Source organism: Rhinoraja longicauda, chromosome 11 (genome assembly GCF_053455715.1).
Source record: "Rhinoraja longicauda isolate Sanriku21f chromosome 11, sRhiLon1.1, whole genome shotgun sequence".
In the NCBI taxonomy this organism is placed as follows: domain Eukaryota; kingdom Metazoa; phylum Chordata; class Chondrichthyes; order Rajiformes; family Arhynchobatidae; genus Rhinoraja; species Rhinoraja longicauda.
In genome coordinates, this window is record NC_135963.1 from 6350167 (window position 1) to 6370046 (window position 19880).

Below are 19880 nucleotides of genomic sequence, written 5' to 3' on the forward strand. Positions count from 1 at the left end.
GTATAATTATAAAATTGTCCCTCGTGTGTGTAGGATGGTGTTAAAGTTCAGGGATCGCTGATGGGCTGAAGGGCCTATTTCCATGCTGTATCTCCAAGCTAAACGAAACTATTCAAGAACCTCACCAAATCCCATTTTTAATGATAAGTTATTAAAACTTACTTTGTTTTTCAGTTGTTTCAGGTCTTCCATGACTCTGTCAACTTGCTGCCCACACTGATTCATTTGCTCATGGACATTGCCTTCTGAATCATAGCTGAGATGGAGTACTTTAGAAATCTTTTCTATCTTGCCGGAGGTGGCTTCAAGAGGTCGATCTGGTCTCTGCATCATAAGAGACAAACATTGCATGGATAATGTGGAACATAAATATAATTGCGAAATTTCAGACAGGAATTATTTACGTTACAGATGTTAGGTTCAGGTTTATTATTGTCAAGTGCATCGAGGTGCAGTGAAAATCTTTGTTTTGCATTCTATCCAAACAGATCAGATATACCATCAAGTCGAGCGCAAAAACAATAGATGGAGGAAGATGAAGAGAGAAGATTCAAAGTGCAAATCATAAGGTCCATAAGTGATAGGAGCAGAGTCAGGCCATTCGGCCCATCGAGTCTACTCCGCCATTCAATCATGGCTGATCTATCTCCTCCTACCTCCTAACCCCATTCTCCTGCCTTCTCCCCATAACCTCCGACACCCATATTAATCATCCATCCATCCATCCATCCATCCATCCATCCACCCACCCATCTATCTATCTATCTATCTATCTATCTATCTATCTATCTATCTATCTATCTATCTATCTATCTATCTATCTATCTATCTATCTATCTATTGGACTGTACCATGGATTTTATAATAATTCAGCACGGAAATAGATCCCTCGACCCACCATGTCCATGCTTACTATCAACACTAACCCAATGTACCACTACTTGGCTCAAGAGAGATTCAAATATCAGTCTAATTACTTCTTCTTTAGACTCAAGAAGGTTCTCGACTCAAAATATCACCTATCCATGTTCTCCAGAGATGCTGCCTGACCCGCTGAGTCATTCCAGCACTTTGTGTGTGTTTTTTTTGTAAACCAGCATCTGCAGTTCCTTGCGATAGCCTGTTCAACCTTGGTCTCTCACCACCACCACCAAAAACTTTAATTAATTTACCGTTTCCAGGACATTTTAGTTGACGGATGGATAACCTTGTTTGAACAGCTGTCTGCAAACTTAAAAAATGTTTGCACTTACTGTTCAATTGATTGCTCATACACACTACATTTCAAATAATCACAAAATGCCAGAAATAAAAAGGTTGCATCATCCCCTTTGGTTCTTTAGCCAAGATTTTTTTCCAACAATTGTTAATAATTGCTAATTGTTTAAGTAATTGAATTGAATTGAATAAATTTTATTAGCCAAATATGTATACATACAAGGAATTTGCCTTGGTGCTTTGCTGGCAAAAAACAACACGACACACAGTAGACAATTAAAAATAAAACATTATAATTTAAACATGTGAAGAGTGAAATAGAATACCAGAGCATAACGTTGACATAACTTTCACTTACTTCCACAATAGAGGGCAGCAATTTAGGTTTTTGAATATAAACACAAACGGGAGTAGTTTCACTCAGATAAATGTTGACTGCTGGTAAAGATGATCTTGACTTCATTCTAAAGAAAATTCAAAAGAAAATATAAATTTCCATTAAAAAAAAATCAATGGGTTTTAGCTTAATCTATTTTATTTTTTAGAGATACAGAATGTAAACAGGACTACAGCCCACCGGGTCCGCACCGCCCAGCACATTAACACGCACACTTGGGGCAATTTTACATTGATACCGAGCCAATTAACCTACACACCTGTACGTCTTTGGAATGTCGGAGGAAACCAGAGATCTCGGAGAAAACCCACGCAGGTCACAGGGAGAACGTACAAACTCCGTACAGACAGAACCCGTAGTCAGGATTGAACCCGGGTCTCTGGCGTCGTGAGGCAGTAGCTCTATCGCTGCGCCACCGTGCCGAAAATTATTATTATTTAATTATTTATTATTGTCACGTGTACCGAGGTACAGTGAAAAGTTTTTTGTTTGCATGCTATCCAGTGAGCGAAAAGACTACATGATTACAATAAAGTCAGCTACAGAGCACAGATAAAAGGCACAATATTTAGTGCAAGGTGTATAAACCTTTTCTCTGTAAGTGTAATGTTATAATGCCGTAACACAATATTCTGCACCGGTCATTTTCTCTTTGTCCGACCAGCTGTTGTTGTTTATGGTTTGATTGTACTCATGTATAGTACGATTTGACCAGAGAGCAAAGTTTTTCACTTTATCTTGGGTACATGTGACAATAATAAGCCAACGATACACTGCATAATTCTATAAAGCAGCTTCACATGCTCTGCTGAAAATATGGTGCACTGTGATGTTTGGATCTTGTACCATATTGTTTTAATTGTTAGATCTTGTAGGATATTTTTTTAAGGCAGAATTTGGTGCTCATTGATATATTTCCCTTCCAAGCCTCCAAGTAAACAGGAGAAAGAAGAGACTGCAGGTGCTGGAATCTGGAGCAAAAAAAAACTCTGGGAGAACAAAGGGTGGGTAAAGCTATTGCCTTACAGCGCCAGAGACCCGGGTTTGATCCTGACATGGGGTGCAGGAAAATAACTGCAGATGCTGGTACAAATCGAAGGTATTACAAAATGCTGGAGTAACTCAGCAGGTCAGGCAGCATCTCAGGAGAGAAGGAATGGGTGACTTTTCGGGTCGAGACTTCTTCAGACTGATGTGGGGGCTGTCTGCACGACTTGAGGTGCTGTCTGACATGGGGTGCTGTCTGTACGGAGTTTGTACGATCTCCCCATGACCTGCATGGATTTTCTCCGAGATCTTCGGTTTCCTCCCACACTCCAAACACGTACAGGTATAAATGTAAATTGTCCCTAGTGTGTGTTGAATAGTGTTAGTGTGTGGGGATCACTGGTCGGCTTGAACTCTGTGGGCTGAAGGGCCTGTTTCCACGCTGTATCTCTAAACTAAACTAAACTCAATGGGTCAGGCAAATTAGTGGATGTTTCAAACAGGAAAAACAAGGCACTGCAGAGGCTGGTATAAAAAAAAGGCACAAAGTGCTGGAATAACTCAGCGAGTCAGGCAGCATTTGTGGGGAACATGGATAGGTCCATGTTCTCCAGAAATGCTGCCTGACCCGTTGAGTTACTCCAGCACTGTCTTTTTATTTTAAAAGAGATGCGTTGAACTTAAAGAATTTGGTTGAAACTATGGATTAGGGCCTGATGTTCTGCCAGCAGTTTATTTTTTCCCCTCAGGTTAGGTGAAGCTTTTTTTGCTGCTGTCAACTTTTCAAATTGATCAGTATTCCAGTCCCAGAAATTAAACCCATGACTCTTCCACCCATGAAAGTAATCTCACTGTCTGCCATTTTAGTTCCCTCTCCAAATTTCTTGAAGCGATGTCGTTCACAGGTCAATAGACAATAGACAATAGGTGCAGGAGTAGGCCGTTCCAAAGCCAATCAGGTTTGTATGTTAATTCATTTTGATAACTCGTAAAATTGTTCCGAGTGTGTGCAGGTTAGTGTGCGGGATGATCACAGGTCGGCGTGGACTCGGTAGGCCGAAGGGCCTGTTTATGTTCTGTATCTCCAAAGTACAAAATACGTTATTAAAAATAAAGCATATTTTATGCTCCATGAACTTCATTAGCTGAATTTCACTCGTCTAAAACTGGTCTCCAAGGTTTGCCGACTGTGAAGAAGTTCTCCTCTCTCCGTCAGTCTGAGGGAGGGTCCTGAACTGAAACCTAATCCCATCACCTTTTCAGTCAGAGAGTTGTGAATCTGTGGAATTCTCTGCCTCAGAAGGCAGTGGAGGCCAATTCTCTGAATGCATTCAAGAGAGAGCTAGATAGAGCTCTTAAGGATAGCGGAGTCAGGGGGTATGGGGAGAAGGCAGGAACGGAGTACTGATTGAGAATGATCAGCCATGATAACATTGAATGGCGGTGCTGGCTCGAAGGGCCGAATGGCCTCCTCCTGCACCTATTGTCTATCGCCTCATCTGTGCTCTCCAAGGACGCTGCCTGACATGCTGAGTTCCTCCAGCACTTTGTCTTGTCTTTAGTTGTACTTTGTACCCACCTGTACTAATTCTGCAATGGAGTTTTTTAGTGTTGCCACTTGGTTTTCTGCAGCGATGGATGCTGTTTCAGCTTCTTTCAGAGCCACCGCCAGCTTGTTCTCTTCAGCAAGACTTTCCTTTTCCTTCCTATGTAGAGGAGGATGGGGGTTTAAGAGTTAATGTGTACAATACAGATTGCATGTTGCGCGCGGTGAGCCTGCTTTACTTACTTAGAATTGCTAGCTAAAGAATAGCAGGTTGTTTTGCAAAACTGCAGAGGGTGTTGTGACTAAAGGAAAGAGGCCCCGATACCAAGTAGTGCTGCAGAGAACAACAAGTCTGTTCTAGACAATAAGAACCGGTGCAGAAATGTGCTGACGGTGTGATTAGCTGGACCCGTGACTGCTCGTGTATATACAGCCGGCGCACAAAATAATGGAGTGGAACCGCGAGGAGCCGGCAAGTATGTGACCATACTGGCAGTGACTCTCCCACCCCCGCTAGCATAATAAGCTTTACTATCAGTGCCTGACGGTGTTAGTTATTTCAGAGCGGGAACGGGCTTTAATACTTAAAGTGTGAGAAAGGAGGCATCAGATCAGTTTCCAACTGCACACCAGTCAATAATTTAAGATGCAAGGCAGCGAGTCTAAAATGGATCACAAGAGATACTGAAACCCGGTTCAGTTCTGGCCTTTTCTCACCTCCATGTTATTTTCCTCTCCTCCCCCAAACCCACCCCCCCCCTCCCCTCCCCTCCCCCACCACCTCTACTCTCAGTCTGAAGAAAGGTTCCCACCAAAAATGTCAACTATTCCTTTTCACCAGAGGTTCTGCCTGACCCGCTGAGTTACTCCAGCATTTTGTGTCTACCTCAGGCATAAACCAGCATCTGCAATTCCGTCCTACAGACGTATCGAGCTCAAGAGTTGGGGGGGGACGGGACAGTGGGAAATCTGGTAGAAAATTGACAAAAACATGTAAATAGAAAAGACAGGTAAAGACTGACACAGGCAGGAAGAATTTAACAGTACTGAAATAGAAGTGAAATATTGCCTCACGGCAGTATGTGTGGGAGGAGAAACAGAGTCAATGTTTCAGCTAAAGATTGTTCAACAGGACTGGGAAAGAAAGAAAGGAGTTGTAGAGTCCATCAGAAAGGAATGTACGAAAATAACTGCAGATGCTGGTACAAATCGAAGGTATCACAAAATGCTGGAGTAACTCAGCAGGTCAGGCAGCTTCTAGGAGAGAGGGAGTGGTGACGTTTCGAGTCGAGACCCTTCTTCAGACCCTCTCTCCTAGATGCTGCCTGACCTGCTGAGTTACTCCAGCATTTTGTGGTACATCAGAAAGGAATGGATCGGGCTGTGGATGCAGCCCGTGCCATCACACAAACCAACCTCCCTTCCATTGACTCCATTTATACCTCACGCTGCCTCGGCAAGGCCAGCAGCATAATCAAGGATGGGTTACACCCCGGCAACTCCCTCATCTCCCCTCTACCATCGGGCAAAAGGTATAGAAGTGTGAAAACGCACACCTCCAGATTCAGGGACAGTTTTTTCCCCAGCTGTTATCAGGCAACTGAACCATCGTACCACAACTAGAGAGCGGTGCTGAACTACTATCTACCTCTTTGATGCCCCTCGGACTATCCTTGACCGGACTTTGCTGACTTTACCTTGCACTGAACGTTATTCCCTTATCATGTAAATGGATTGATTGTAATCATGTATTGTCTTTCTGCTAACTGGTTAGTATGCAACACAAAGCATTTCACTGTACCTCGGTACACGTGACAATAAACTTAACTGAACTGAGAGGAAAAATATCAGGAAAGACTATGGTCAGGTCACATTTGGCGTGCTGTGCACTGTTCTGGTCACCTTGCTAGAGGAATGATACACCGATGAGCCAAAACATTATGACCACCTGCCTATGCTGTTGGTCCCCTGTGTGCCGCCAAAACAGCGCCGACCCACCGAGGCAAGGACTCTACAAGACCCCTGAAGGTGTCCTGAGGTATCTGGCGCCAAAACATTAGCAGCAGATCCTTTAGCAGCACCCCACAAGCCTTGCCGTTTCAGAGATGCTCTGACCCAGTCGTCTCGCCGTAACAATTTGGCCCTTGTCAAAGTCGTTCAGATCTTTACTCCTGCCCATTTCCCCGGCATCTAACACATCAACTTCAAGAACTGACTGTTCTCTTGCTGCCTAATATATCCCACCCCTTGACAGGTGCCATTGTAACAAGATAATCAATGTTATTCACTTCACCTGTCAGTGGTCAGAATGTTTTGGCTCATCGGCGTATATAAAGCATGCAAAAATATTTACAAAGATGCTACTAGGTCTGGAGAGTTTGAGCTACGAGAAGAGGCTGGGTCTTTTTTAACTGCAGTACAGGGGGCTGAGGGGAGACCCTACAGAGGTTTGGAAGATCACGAGGGACATAGATGAAGTGAATAACCCCAGTCCCAGGGTAGTGGAGCCTAAAACCAGAGGCCCAGGTTCAAGATGAAAGGGAAAAGATTTAAAAAGGTTCCAAGGAGCGACCCTTTCACACAGAGGGTGGTGCGTACGTGAAACAAACTGCCTGAGGAAGTGGTAGAGGTTGGTACAATTTGGCCATTTAAAGGTAATCTGAACAGGTACATGGATAAAGTTAGAGTCACACAGCGAGGATACAGCCCGACTTGTCTGTGCCAGTCATAAGTCATATGAGCAGAATTAGACCATTTGGCCCATCAAGTCTATTCAGTTTAGAGATACAGCGCGGAAACAGGCCCTTTCGGCCCACCGGGTCCGCGCCGACCAACAATCCCCGCACATTAACACCATCCTACACCCACGAGGGACAATTTTTGTATTTACCAAGCGAATTAACTTACATACCTGTACGTCTTGGGCAGAAACCGAATATCTCGGAGAAAACCCACGCAGGTCACGGGGAGAACGTACAAACTCCGTACAGACGGCGCCCGTAGTCGGGATCAAACCCGGGTCTCCGGCTCTGTAAGGCAGCAACTCTGCCGCTGCGCCACCCTGCTGGCCTATTCCACCAATCAATCATGGCTGATCTGTCTTTCCCTCTCAATCCCGCTCTCCTGCCTTCTCCCCGCAACCTTTGACACCCTTTTGAATCAAGAACCTAAAGATAAGAAATAGATCGGAAAGGTTTGGAAGGATACGGGCCAGGTGCAGACATGTACGACTAGGTTGCTTAGCGACTTGGTTGGCATGGACAAGTGGAGCCAAGGGGGCTGTTTCCATGCTGTGTAGCTCTATGGATTCTACCAACAAGACGTAAGGAATTGAGTGACATGTGCAGGGAGTTGGCATTAGTTCAATTTAGCATCATGGTTGGCAGAGCAGTAGTGGGCCGAAGGGCCTGTTTATGTGTTGTCCCGCTCTATGTTTTATGCCTCTTCTCTACATCTCTAAGTTCCTTTCAAATTAATCCCAGCCTTATCGCCCTTGGTTATCCCGCGATCGATCACTTGTCCTGAGGAGTTTACATTTCTCAATAAAAAACAGTGTATTATTGGAATACTGGTTTAAATAGCAGACGGCCTAATTTCACATGAATGTATTTAAGCATCATACTGGAATTGCACTATCTCACAGATAACAAATATAATTACCGATTCAGATTCCGTTCTTTTTGTAGCTTTGCAAAGCTCTCCCAGAAATCTCCATGTCTATAGATTGTTCTGGAAAGTTCCCACGACTGTTTAGCTTCAAGTTCTTCGTCCACGCATTTCGATCTACTCGAGTCATCCAAATCTTCCGCAAACTGTTCACTTGATGTGTTCAGGTTTTGGGGGACAATTTAACAATTTGCTTTAGGGGTAACAGAGTCATTTATGCGGAGAGAAATAGACAGCAAATGCAGTTTAGTTTATTGTCACACGCACCGAGGTACAGTGAAAAGCTTTTGTTCCGTGTTAACCAGCCAGCAGAAAGACAATACATGATTACAATCGAGCCATTCGCAGTGTACAGATACATGATAAGGGAATAACGTTTAGTGCAAGATAAAGCCAGCAAAGTCCAATGAAAGATAGTCCAAGGGTCTCCGCTGAGGTAGATGGTAGTTCAGGACTGCTCTCTGGTTACAGTAGGATGGTTCAGTTGCCTGATAACAGTCGTCATTGGATATATATAAAATCACTCCAATTCAACATTTTGACTATGCCACCCTCTCACCTTAAATCTATGCTCTCTAGTCATCAACAGATATATATAACCCTCCTTTTGTCTGTCATGCAGTAATCATTCAGGTGTCTCTGTGCTTTGGTGCTCCTACAGGTTCAACCTGTGTATTATACCATACTTCAGCAATCGACTATTCTCCCGTCAAACGTTAAATGGAAAAAACATCTAACTAACTTGCAGCACAAGAGGCCCCATGATGTATTTATGGGCGGCACGGTGGCGCAGCGGTAGAGTTGCTGCCTTACAGAGCCAGAGACCCAGGTTTGATCCTGACGAAGGGCACTTGTCTGTACGAAGTTTGTACGTTCTCCCCTTGGGTTTTCTCTGGGATCTCCGGTTTCCTCCCACACTCAATAGACAATTGACAATAGACAATGGGTGCAGGAGTAGGCCATTCGGCCCTTCGAGCCAGCACTGCCATTCAATGTGATCATGGCTGATCATTCTCAATCAGTACCCCGTTCCTGCTTTCTCCCCATACCCCCTGACTCCGCTATCCTTAAGAGCTCTATCTAGCTCTTTCTTGAATGTATTCAGAGAAATGGCCTCCACTGCCCTCTGAGGCAGAGAATTCCACAGATTCACAACTGTCTGACTGAAAAGGTTTTTCGTCATCTCTGTTCTAAATGGCCTACCCCTTATTCTTCAACTGTGGCCCCTAGTTCTGGACTCCCCCAACATTGGGAACATGTTTCTTGCCTCTAATGTGTCCAACCCCTTAATAATCTTATACGTTTCGATAAGATCCCCTCTCATCCTTCTAAATTCCAGTGTATACAAGCCTAGTCGCTCCAGTCTTTCAACATATGACAGTCCCGCCATTCTGCGAATTAACCTAGTAAACCTACGCTGCACGCCCTCAATAGCAAGAATATCCTTCCTCAAATTTGGAGACCAAAACTGCACACAGTACTCCAGGTGCGGTCTCACTAGGGCCCTGTACAACTGCACTCCAAAGATGTACAGGTTTGCAGGTAAATTGGCTTGGTATAATTATAAAATTGTCCCTCGTGTGTGTAGGATGGTGTTAAAGTTCAGGGATCGCTGGTGGGCTGAAGGGCCTGATTCCATGCTGTATCTCCAAACTAAACTAAACTATTCAAGAACCTCACCAAATCCCATTTTTAATGATAAGTTATCAAAACTTACTTTGTTTTTCAGTTGTTTCAGGTCTTCCATGACTCTGTCAACTTGCTGCCCACACTGATTCATTTGCTCATGGACATTGCCTTCTGAATCATAGCTGAGATGGAGTACTTTAGAAATCTTTTCTATCTTGCCGGAGGTGGCTTCAAGAGGTCGATCTGGTCTCTGCATCATAAGAGACAAACATTGCATGGATAATGTGGAACATAAATATAATTGCGAAATTTCAGACAGGAATTATTTACGTTACAGATGTTAGGTTCAGGTTTATTATTGTCAAGTGCATCGACGTGCAGTGAAAATCTTTGTTTTGCATTCTATCCAAACAGATCAGATATACCATCAAGTCGAGCACAAAAACAATAGATGGAGGAAGGTGAAGAGAGAAGATTCAAAGTGCAAATCATAAGGTCCATAAGTGATAGGAGCAGAGTCAGGCCATTCGGCCCATCGAGTCTACTCCGCCATTCAATCATGGCTGATCTATTTCCTCCTACCTCCTAACCCCATTCTCCTGCCTTCTCCCCATAACCTCCGACACCTATATTAATCATCCATCCATCCACCCACCCACCCACCCATCCATCCATCCATCCATCCATCCATCCATCCATCCATCCATCCATCCATCCATCCATCCATCCATCCATCCATCTATCTATCTATCTATCTATCTATCTATCTATCTATCTATCTATCTATCTATCTATCTATCTCCAGCCTAAAATGTATTCACGATGCTAACAGAATATTTCAGTGAAAGTATAATACATTTTTCCTTACATATTTATGTTATTCCTGTGGATCCTAACTGTAACATTATTACCTGGAACAGAAACAAAAGAGATAAAAAAGCAACAATTTGATCAAAAGAGAGGGAATAAAATTGCAAAAGATATACAGCAGAGTGACAAGCCATTTGGGCCAGTGCTTATATTCCACGTATGAAAACAAAGAATTCTTTGCCGTAGAGGGTAGTGGAGTCCAAGCCAATGGATATTTTTAAATGCAGAGATAGATATATTCTTGATTAGTACAGGTGTGAGAGGTTATGGGGAGAAGGCAGGAGAATGGGGTTCTCTATGCAGCGTGGAAGACCTGAAACAACTGAAAAACAAAGTAAGTTTTGATAACTTATCATTAAAAATGGGATCTGGTGAGGTTCTTGAATAGTTTAGTTTAGTTTGGAGATACAGCGTGGAAGGCAGGATAATAGATCAGCCATGATTGAATGGCAGAGAACGCTTGATGGGCCAAATGGCCTAATTCTGCTCCTATCACATGACTTATGAGCTCCTAGAGACCATCTACGACTAAATCTTTCTTGACCAGTATAATTTCACACCTATAGTGGGCGTTAAAGTAAGACAAGACTTGTAGTTCCTTCTTACGATAATTTTAAAATCAAAGTTTAACATGAAACATATATTGGACTGTACCATGGATTTTATAATAATTCAGCACGGAAATAGATCCCTCGACCCACCATGTCCATGCTTACTATCAACACTAACCCAATGTACCACTACTTGGCTCAAGAGAGATTCAAATATCAGTCTAATTACTTCTTCTTTAGACTCAAGAGGTTCCCGACTCAAAACATCACCTATCCATGTTCTCCAGAGATGCTGCCTGACCCGCTGAGTCATTCCAGCACTTTGTGTGTGTTTTTTTTGTAAACCAGCATCTGCAGTTCCTTGCGATAGCCTGTTCAACCTTGGTCTCTCACCACCACCACCAAAAACTTTAATTAATTTACCGTTTACAGGACATTTTAGTTGACGGATGGATAACCTTGTTTGAACAGCTGTCTGCAAACTTAAAAAATGTTTGCACTTACTGTTCAATTGATTGCTCATACACACTACATTTCAAATAATCACAAAATGCCAGAAATAAAAAGGTTGCATCATCCCCTTTGGTTCTTTAGCCAAGATTTTTTTCCAACAATTGTTAGTAGTTGCTAATTGTTTAAGTAATTGAATTGAATTGAATAAATTTTATTAGCCAAATATGTATACATACAAGGAATTTGCCTTGGTGCTTTGCTGGCAAAAAACAACACGACACACAGTAGACAATTAAAAATAAAACATTATAATTTAAACATGTGAAGAGTGAAATAGAATACCAGAGCATAACGTTGACATAACTTTCACTTACTTCCACAATAGAGGGCAGCAATTTAGGTTTTTGAATATAAACACAAACGGGAGTAGTTTCACTCAGATAAATGTTGACTGCTGGTAAAGATGATCTTGACTTCATTCTAAAGAAAATTCAAAAGAAAATATAAATTTCCATTTAAAAAAAATCAATGGGTTTTAGTTTAATCTATTTTATTTTTTAGAGATACAGAATGTAAACAGTACTACAGCCCACCGGGTCCGCTCCGCCCAGCACATTAACACGCACACTGGGGGCAATTTTACATTGATACCGAGCCAATTAACCTACACACCTTTACGTCTTTGGAATGTCGGAGTAAACCAGAGATCTCGGAGAAAACCCACGCAGGTCACAGGGAGAACGTACAAACTCCGTACAGACAGAACCCGTAGTCAGGATTGAACCCGGGTCTCTGGCGCCGTGAGGCAGTAGCTCTATCGCTGCGCCACCGTGCCGCTAATTATTATTATTTAATTATTTATTATTGTCACGTGTACCGAGGTACAGTGAAAAGTTTTTTGTTTGCATGCTATCCAGTGAGCGAAAAGACTACATGATTACAATAAAGTCAGCCACAGAGCACAGATAAACCTTTTCTCTGTAAGTGTAATGCTATAATGCCGTAACACAATATTCTGCACTGGTCATTTTCTCTTTGTCCGACCAGCTGTTGTTGTTTATGGTTTGATTGTACTCATGTATAGCACGATTTGACCAGAGAGCAAAGTTTTTCACTTTATCTTGGGTACATGTGACAATAATAAGCCAACGATACACTGCATAATTTTATAAAGCAGCTTCACATGCTCTGCTGAAAATATGGTGCACTGTGATGTTTGGATCTTGTACCATATTGTTTTAATTGTTAGATCTTGTAGGATATTTTTTTAAGGCAGAATTTGGTGCTCATTGATATATTTCCCTTCCAAGCCTCCAAGTAAACAGGAGAAAGAAGAGACTGCAGGTGCTGGAATCTGGAGCAAAAAAAAACTCTGGGAGAACAAAGGGTGGGTACAGGAGTAGGCCATTCGGCCCTTCGAGCCAGCACCGCCATTCAATGTGATCATGGCTGATCATTCTCAATCAGTACCCCGTTCCTGCCTTCTCCCCATACCCCCTGACTCCGTTATCCTTAAGAGCTCTATCTAGCTCTCTCTTGAATGCATTCAGAGAATTGGCCTTCACTGCCTTCTGAGGCAGAGAATTCCACAGATTCACAACTCTCTGACTGAAAACGTTTTTCCTCATCTCCTGTTCTAAATTCTTAAACTGTGGCCCCTTGTTCTGGACTCCCCCAACATTGGGAACATGCTTCCTGCCTCTAACGTGTCCAACCCCTTAATAATCTTATACGTTTCGATAAGATTTCCTCTCATCCTTCTAAATTCCAGTGTATACAAACCTAGTCGCTCCAGTCTTTCAACATATGACAGTCTCGCCATTCTGGGAATTAACCTAGTGAACCTACGCTGCACGCCCTCAATAGCAATAGCAAGGTCTGTGCTCATCTTTCAGGGAATCTAGCAAGCAATCATAACACTGATTGCACCTCACCCCTTTTCACTGACGACATTCCCACTACCCCTTCCACCCGGAGGAAGGCTTTGTCCTGAATCGGCAACTGCCCATTTCCTTCCACAGATGCTGCCTGACCTGCTGTGTCTATTTTGTGCTCTCCTTGGTTTTGTCTAGGGGTGCCAACTATCTCGCTCCCAAATACGGGACAAGGTGACGTCACCGCCCCAAGCGACCTCACCCAGCCAGCGGTCACGTGCACCCGCTCCACCAATAGCGGCCGGGAGGGGGGTTGCTAAGCAACCTCTGTTAGGCGGTGCCCCCCTAGACTGCACGGAGCTAAAATGTCAGAATCCTAGAGTGTCTGGGCCTACAGCGTCCGGGCCTACAGTGCCCCCCGGGACCAATACGGGACAAGGGCGGTCCCATACGGGACAAACCAATTTAGCCCAAAATACGGGATGTCCCGGCTAATACGGGACAGTTGGCAACCCTAGTTTTGTCACACCATTTCAAATCCTTTTATCCCATCTTAATTTAGTTTACGTTTGAGATACAGCATGCAAGGAGGCCCATTATGGCCCATTATGTCCATGCTGATCATGTCACCCGTTCATACTAATTCTTCGTTATCCCACTTTCTTGTCCACTCCCTACACTCAAAGGTCATTTTCTCCAGAGGCTAATTAACCCACAAGCCCTCACGTCTTTGAGACGTGGGAGGAAACCCGTGCGATCGTAGGGAGAACGTGCAAACTCCACACAGACGGCAAACTCCACACATCGAACCCGGGTCTCGGGCGCTGTGAGGTAGCAGCTCTGGCAGATCTTTCATCGTTCGCATCTGATGAAACGCCATATTGAACTTTCTCTGACCTGCTGAGCCCAACACTCGCTGATTAAATTCTTGGTTTGATGTTGGTCTCTCGGCCCACACTCAGGATGTGGTCATAACCTCAAGGTGCACATGGATATAGGCCACAGCCACGAACAAAGTGCTGGAGGAATTCAGCGGGAAAGGCACCACCTGTGGGGGGAAATAAGACAGTCAGCATTGTGGGTTAGGGTTGATTTTTTGGTTTGATGGAGTTTGTTTCGCAAAAATAAAATGCAGATAATACACTTGTACTTGGAAATGAAGGAAATGGCTGAAGTGACCAGATACACTGCAGGTCAGCTCAGTGTTGGATCAGGCCTCTGAGACCTCAACCATATCCATCCACTTCCTCCCACCTCCTCCCCTCCGTTCCCCCCTCCTACAACCTCTTCACCTTATTCCCTCCTCCCACCTCCTCCCTCTTTCACTCCTCTCCCCCTCCCCCTATCATCACATCTCCCTCCCCCTCCTCCTCCTGCTCCTCCCCCTTCAACCCCCACTCCCCTCTGCATTCCCCCACCCTCCTCACCCCCTTCCTCCTCTCCAGTCCCTCTCCAATCCCCCTTCCCTTCATCCTCCTCCCTCTTCCACCAGTCCCCCTTTTACTTTTCGCCCACCTCACCCCCACCCCCTCCGCCTCTCCCCCTCCACCCCTCACGACCAGCTCTCCCCTCCACCTCACCCATTCCAACACCCCTCTCATTCCTCTTCCTTTCACCCCTTTCTCCCACCCCTCCTCCTTCATCTCCTCCAACCTTCACCTGCACCTCCTGAATTCCACATACCTAGCTGCAACCTGCACCCTCCCTCCTCTGCACCCTCACCCCCTCCCTCCCTCACACCTCCCTCTCCCCCTGCACCCTCCCTCTCCCCTGCACCCTTCCTCTCTCCCTGCACCCGACCCCTCTCTCCCCCTGCACCCTCTCTCTCTCCCTGCACCCTCCCTCTCTCTCCCTGCACCCTCTCCCCTGCACCCTCCCTCTCCCCCTGCACCCTCTCTCTCTCCCTGCACCCTACCCCTCTCTCCCCCTGCACCCTCCCTCTCCCCCTGCACCCCCCTCTCTCCCCCTGCACCCTCCCCCTTTCCCCCTGCACCCTCCCCCTCTCCCCCTGCACCCTCCCTTTCCCCCTTCCCCCCTCTCCCTCTCTCCCCCTGCACCCTCCCCCTGCACCCTCCCTCTCCCCCTGCACCCTCCCTCTCTCACCCTGCACCCTTTTCTCTCCCCGTGCCTCTGCTCTGCTCTGCCCTTGCCCGGCGGGCTGGGAGCCGCGTCCTGGGGTACAGGTGTTTGCCAGCGGCTGCTTGTTACCTGTTGCCTGGCGCCACCGGCGGCTGATGGGGAGCCCGCGACATGGGGCGGGTATCTGTGCGGCCCCGGGGCAGAGCTGGTGCCGGGCCGGGCTGTGGAGGGGCTGGGGCTGTGTGGTGGGGCTGGGGCTGTGTGGAGGGGCTGGGGCTGTGTGGAGGGGCTGGGGCTGTGTGGAGGGGCTGGGGCTGTGTGGAGGGGCTGGGGCTGTGTGGAGGGGCTGGGGCTGTGTGGAGGGGCTGGGGCTTGTCGGACTGCCTCAAGGCAGCGGCTGGCCCGAGGAGAGGAGAGGAGAGGAGGGGTGGAGTGAGAGAGGTGAGTAGGGGTGGGAATGGGAGGGAGAGGGGAGGGTGAGAGGAATGGGAGAGAGGGGAGGAATAGGAGGGAGAGGGGTGGGAATAGGGGGAATGGGAGGGAGAATGGGTGGGAATGGGAGAGAGGGGTGGGGAGTGGGAAGGAGGGAGAGTGGGTGGGAATGGGCAGGGAGGGAGGGGTGGGTGGGAGATGAGGGAGAGGTGTGTGGGAATGGGTGGGAGGGGGGTAGGGAGAGGAGGGACAGAGGAATGGGAGGGAGGGGTAGGGAGAGAGGAATGGGAGGGTAGGCTGGGCGGGAGGGAGAGGGGTAGGGAGGGTAGGCTGGGAATGGGACGGAGGGGTGGGAATGGTGGGAAGGGAATGGGAGGGAGGGAGGGGTGGGAATGGGAGGGGTGGGAGGGATGGGTGGGAATTAGTGGGAGATGAGGGATGGGTGGGAATGGGCAGGGAGGGGGAGGGAGTGGTTGGGGAAGGGATGGAAGGTGAGTTGCAGGTGAAGAATGTGGAGGTGTGAGAGAACAGTGAGGATGGAGGTAAATAGGTAAAGAACAGCCGAGGGGAAGTGGGACAGTGGAGGTGGTGGGGGGAACCCGGATTGGCCAGGGATGGGGTGCGGGAGGGTGGGGAGATGTGGGGAAGGCAGTGGGAGCCAATGGGATTGGCCAGGCATGTTGGGGTATATGGGAGTGGGGCGGTGGGGAAGGATTTGAAGAGGGAAGAAGAGGTATCGCTGGTGTTGGGCAGTAGCACCGGAGAAAGCATTTTATCGGGATGCACCACAGTCTGGTTTGGGAACAGCTCCATCCAGGGCCGTAAGAAATTGCAGTGAATTGTGAACATGGCCCTGGCCATCACACAAACTAACCTCCCTTCCCTTGACCTCATTTATACCTCACGCTGCCCCGGCAAGGCCAGCAGCATAATCAAGGACCAGTCGCACCCTGGCCACTCCCTCTTCTCCCCTCTCCCATCGGGCAAAAGGTACAGAAGTGTGAAAACGCACACCTCCAGATTCAGGGACAGTTTCTTCCCAGCTGTTATCAGGCAACTTAGCCATCCTACCACAACCAGAGAGCAGTGCTGAACTACTATCCACCTCTTTGATGACCCTCGGACTATCCCTGTTCGGACTTTGCTGGCTTTACCTTGCACTGAACGTTATTCCCTTGTCATGTATCTGTACGGTGTAAATGATTGAGATTTTTAGATTTTTTTAGATTTAGAGATACAGCGCGGAAACAGGCCCTTCATCCCACCGGGTCCGCGCCGCCCAGCGATCCCCGCACACTAACACTAAGCTATACACAGAAGGGACAATTTTTACATTTACCCAGTCAATTAACCTACATACCTGTACGTCTTTGGAGTGTGGGAGGAAACCGAAGATCTCGGAGAAAACCCACGCAGGTCACGGGGAGAACGTACAAACTCCATACAGACGGCGCCCGTAGTCAGGATCGAACCTGAGTCTCCGGCGCTGCATTCGCTGTAAGGTAGCAACTCTACCACTGCACCACCGTGCCCGCCCATCAAATGGAATGATTGTCATCATGTATTGTCTTTCTGCTGACTGGTTAGCACGCAATAAAAAGCTTTTCACTCTACCTCGTTGCACGTGACAATAAACTGAACTGAACTGGGTGGTGTCAGGGCCTGCAGGGTGGGTTTGGGGAGGAGGGGATATAGAGTGGGATCTGGGGAGGGGGAGGGATGGATGTGGGGAGGAGGTAGTTGTGGGGGGGGGGGGGGGGGTGATGGGAGGAGCTGGAGGGTAGGTGAGGAGGGGTAGAGAGAGGGGGTTGGAAGGAGACTGACGAGTGTGGCAAGATGTCGACAAGGAGTGTTGGAAGGGGTTGAAAGGAGGGGGAGGTGAGGGATGCTGGAGAGGAAAGATTCATTACCATGGAGGGCATGCATGAAGGTGAGGCGTCGCAAGTGAGCGAGCTATGGGGGGGGGGAGACACCATTTGGGAGACACCATCACAGGGCGGCTTTACGGGAATAGAAACCTGTGCTGATTGATTTCCATTCAGGAGACACAAAAGATGCTGTAATCTGGAGGCAGAAACAGACTGCTGGAAGAACTCGGCAGGGAAGGCAGCATCTGTGGAGGCAGTGGGACAATCGACGTTTCGGGCCCGATATCTAGACTGGATAAGGGAAATTGAAAGGCTGTTTTTTGATTTTTCTGATGCTTCCTTATTGATTTCCAGAAGTTTTTTCCTCTTCGTTACGTACCCGATGCAGATAAGGGGAAAAAATTGCTTCATTCTACTTTTAAATACAGTATCAAACTCCAAAGAGTAGATTTTGGCATCGTCTAAGAAATTGTGTCCTTTTCCTTGTTAGGAGGAGTGATTTGCGCAAGGCTCATAGGACCTTTGGTTACAGTACGTGACGCAGTAGGGAGGCGCTAATATGAATCATTAAAACTGCAATAAGACTGTTCTCTCACCCACCAAAGATACTTCCTTCATTATTAGAGGGTGGGTCCACACAGCAGACGGTTGAGATCTGTTATAAACAAACATGATCTGTGCCAGAAACAGTCAAACATTTGTTCCACGTTATGTATATTACTCTTTGTTTTAGAGTTATCATGTTTACTTAACTATTATGTTGCTGTGAAGCGTACAGCTGCCCAGCATGGAAACAGGCCCACTGGCCAAACTTGTCCATGCCCCAATCAAGTTGACATTCTGGACTAGTCCCATTTGGCCCATACTCCTCTAAACCCCTTATGTTCATGTATCTGTCCAAATGTCTTTTGCAAGTTGTAATATGGACTGAGTGGAAAAGGCTACACCTGAGGTCCTAATTAAATCTCTACTCTCTCACCTTAAGCCTAAGCCCCCTTGTTTTAGATATTTATATAATCTTGCATCCTCACGGTATCTAAATAATCTTTCATCCTGGGTGGCACGGTGGTGCAGTGGTAGAGTTGCTGCCTTACAGTGCCAGAGAACCAGGTTCAATTCTGACTACGGGTTCTGTCTGTACTGAGTTTGGACGTTATCCCCGTGACTGCATGGGTTTTCCCTGGGTGCTCTGGTTTCCTCACACACTTCAAGGATGTACAGGTTTGTAGGTTAATTGACTTCAGTAAAGATGGTAAATTGTCCCTGGTATCGAAGATAGTGCTAGTGCATCGCTTGTCGGCGCGGACTCGGAGGGTCAAAGGGCCTGTTTCCGCATTGTGTCTCTAAACTAAACTAAACTCACAGCATCACCAAATATTAGTTTAGTCCAGTTTAGAGACAGGCCCTTCGATCCGCTGAGTTTGCGCCGACCAGTGATCCCCGTACACCAACACTACACGCTAGGCACAATGAACAATTTTACTGAAGCCAATTAACCCACAAGCCTGTACGTCTTTGGAGTATGGGAAGAAACCGGAACACCTGAAGAAGACCTCTGCAGGTCACGGGGAGAACATGCACACTCCGTACAGACAGCACCCGCAGTCAGGATCGAACCCGGGTCTCTGACGCTGTAAGGCACAACTGTAAGCCACAACTCTACCACTGTGCTACCTGCATCATCCAGAGTGGAATTTTTCATGTTGCTGCATTGTAGTCAATGGGAGATCTTCCACTGGAAAAGATGTGCACGTTCAAATGAAAATCCCATTGGAAACTCAGGTGTTAGAATTCCCAGAAAAGTGAATTACACTGCTTTCCTTTGTGTTGAGCCTATTTCTGACTGCTCGGTGGTGGGAATGTGGGGACAATAAAATGAATTGGAGTTATGTCATAAGTGATAGAAGCAGAATTAGGCCATTCGGCCCATCACGTCTACTCCGCTACTCTATCATGGCTGATCTCTCCCTCCTAACCCCATTCTTCTGCCTTCTCAAAACCCCTTATACCCGTACTAATCAATAATCTATCTATCTCTGCCTTGGTTGTTAAAAAAAATAGTGATTGATGGTTGCAGTGGGCCAAAAGGCCTGTTTCCATGCGGTAGCTAAAAGACACTTGGACAGGTACATGAATAGGAAAGGTTTAGAGGGATGTGGGCCAAACGCACACAAATGGGACTATGTAGATGGGGCATCTTGGTCGGCATGGAATAGTGGCAACGCCTGCGGATTGTGCAAAAAAATAATTACAGTTACAGCATATAAATTAAAGTTAATACAGAAAAGACAAAATTTAGTCCCTGGAGTT

General features: G+C 46.5%; 2 protein-coding genes across 2 annotated transcripts in view; one reads left to right on the top strand and one right to left on the bottom strand.

Moving 5' to 3' along the window:
- Window positions 1–9653, bottom strand: part of LOC144598254 (protein BCAP-like) — a 52798-nt gene extending 43145 nt beyond the window's left edge. The window contains 3 exon segments of the mRNA XM_078408174.1: window positions 163–324; window positions 1577–1682; window positions 9532–9653. Coding sequence (XP_078264300.1) covers window positions 163–324; window positions 1577–1681 — 267 coding nt within the window. The 5' untranslated portion in view covers window position 1682; window positions 9532–9653.
- LOC144598017 (calcium-activated chloride channel regulator 1-like) overlaps window positions 4589–19880 on the top strand; it is a 44624-nt gene continuing 29332 nt past the window's right edge. The window contains exon 1 of the mRNA XM_078407891.1: window positions 4589–4624. The gene's annotated coding sequence lies outside the window, so the exon portion shown is untranslated. The remainder of the gene's footprint in view (window positions 4625–19880) is intronic.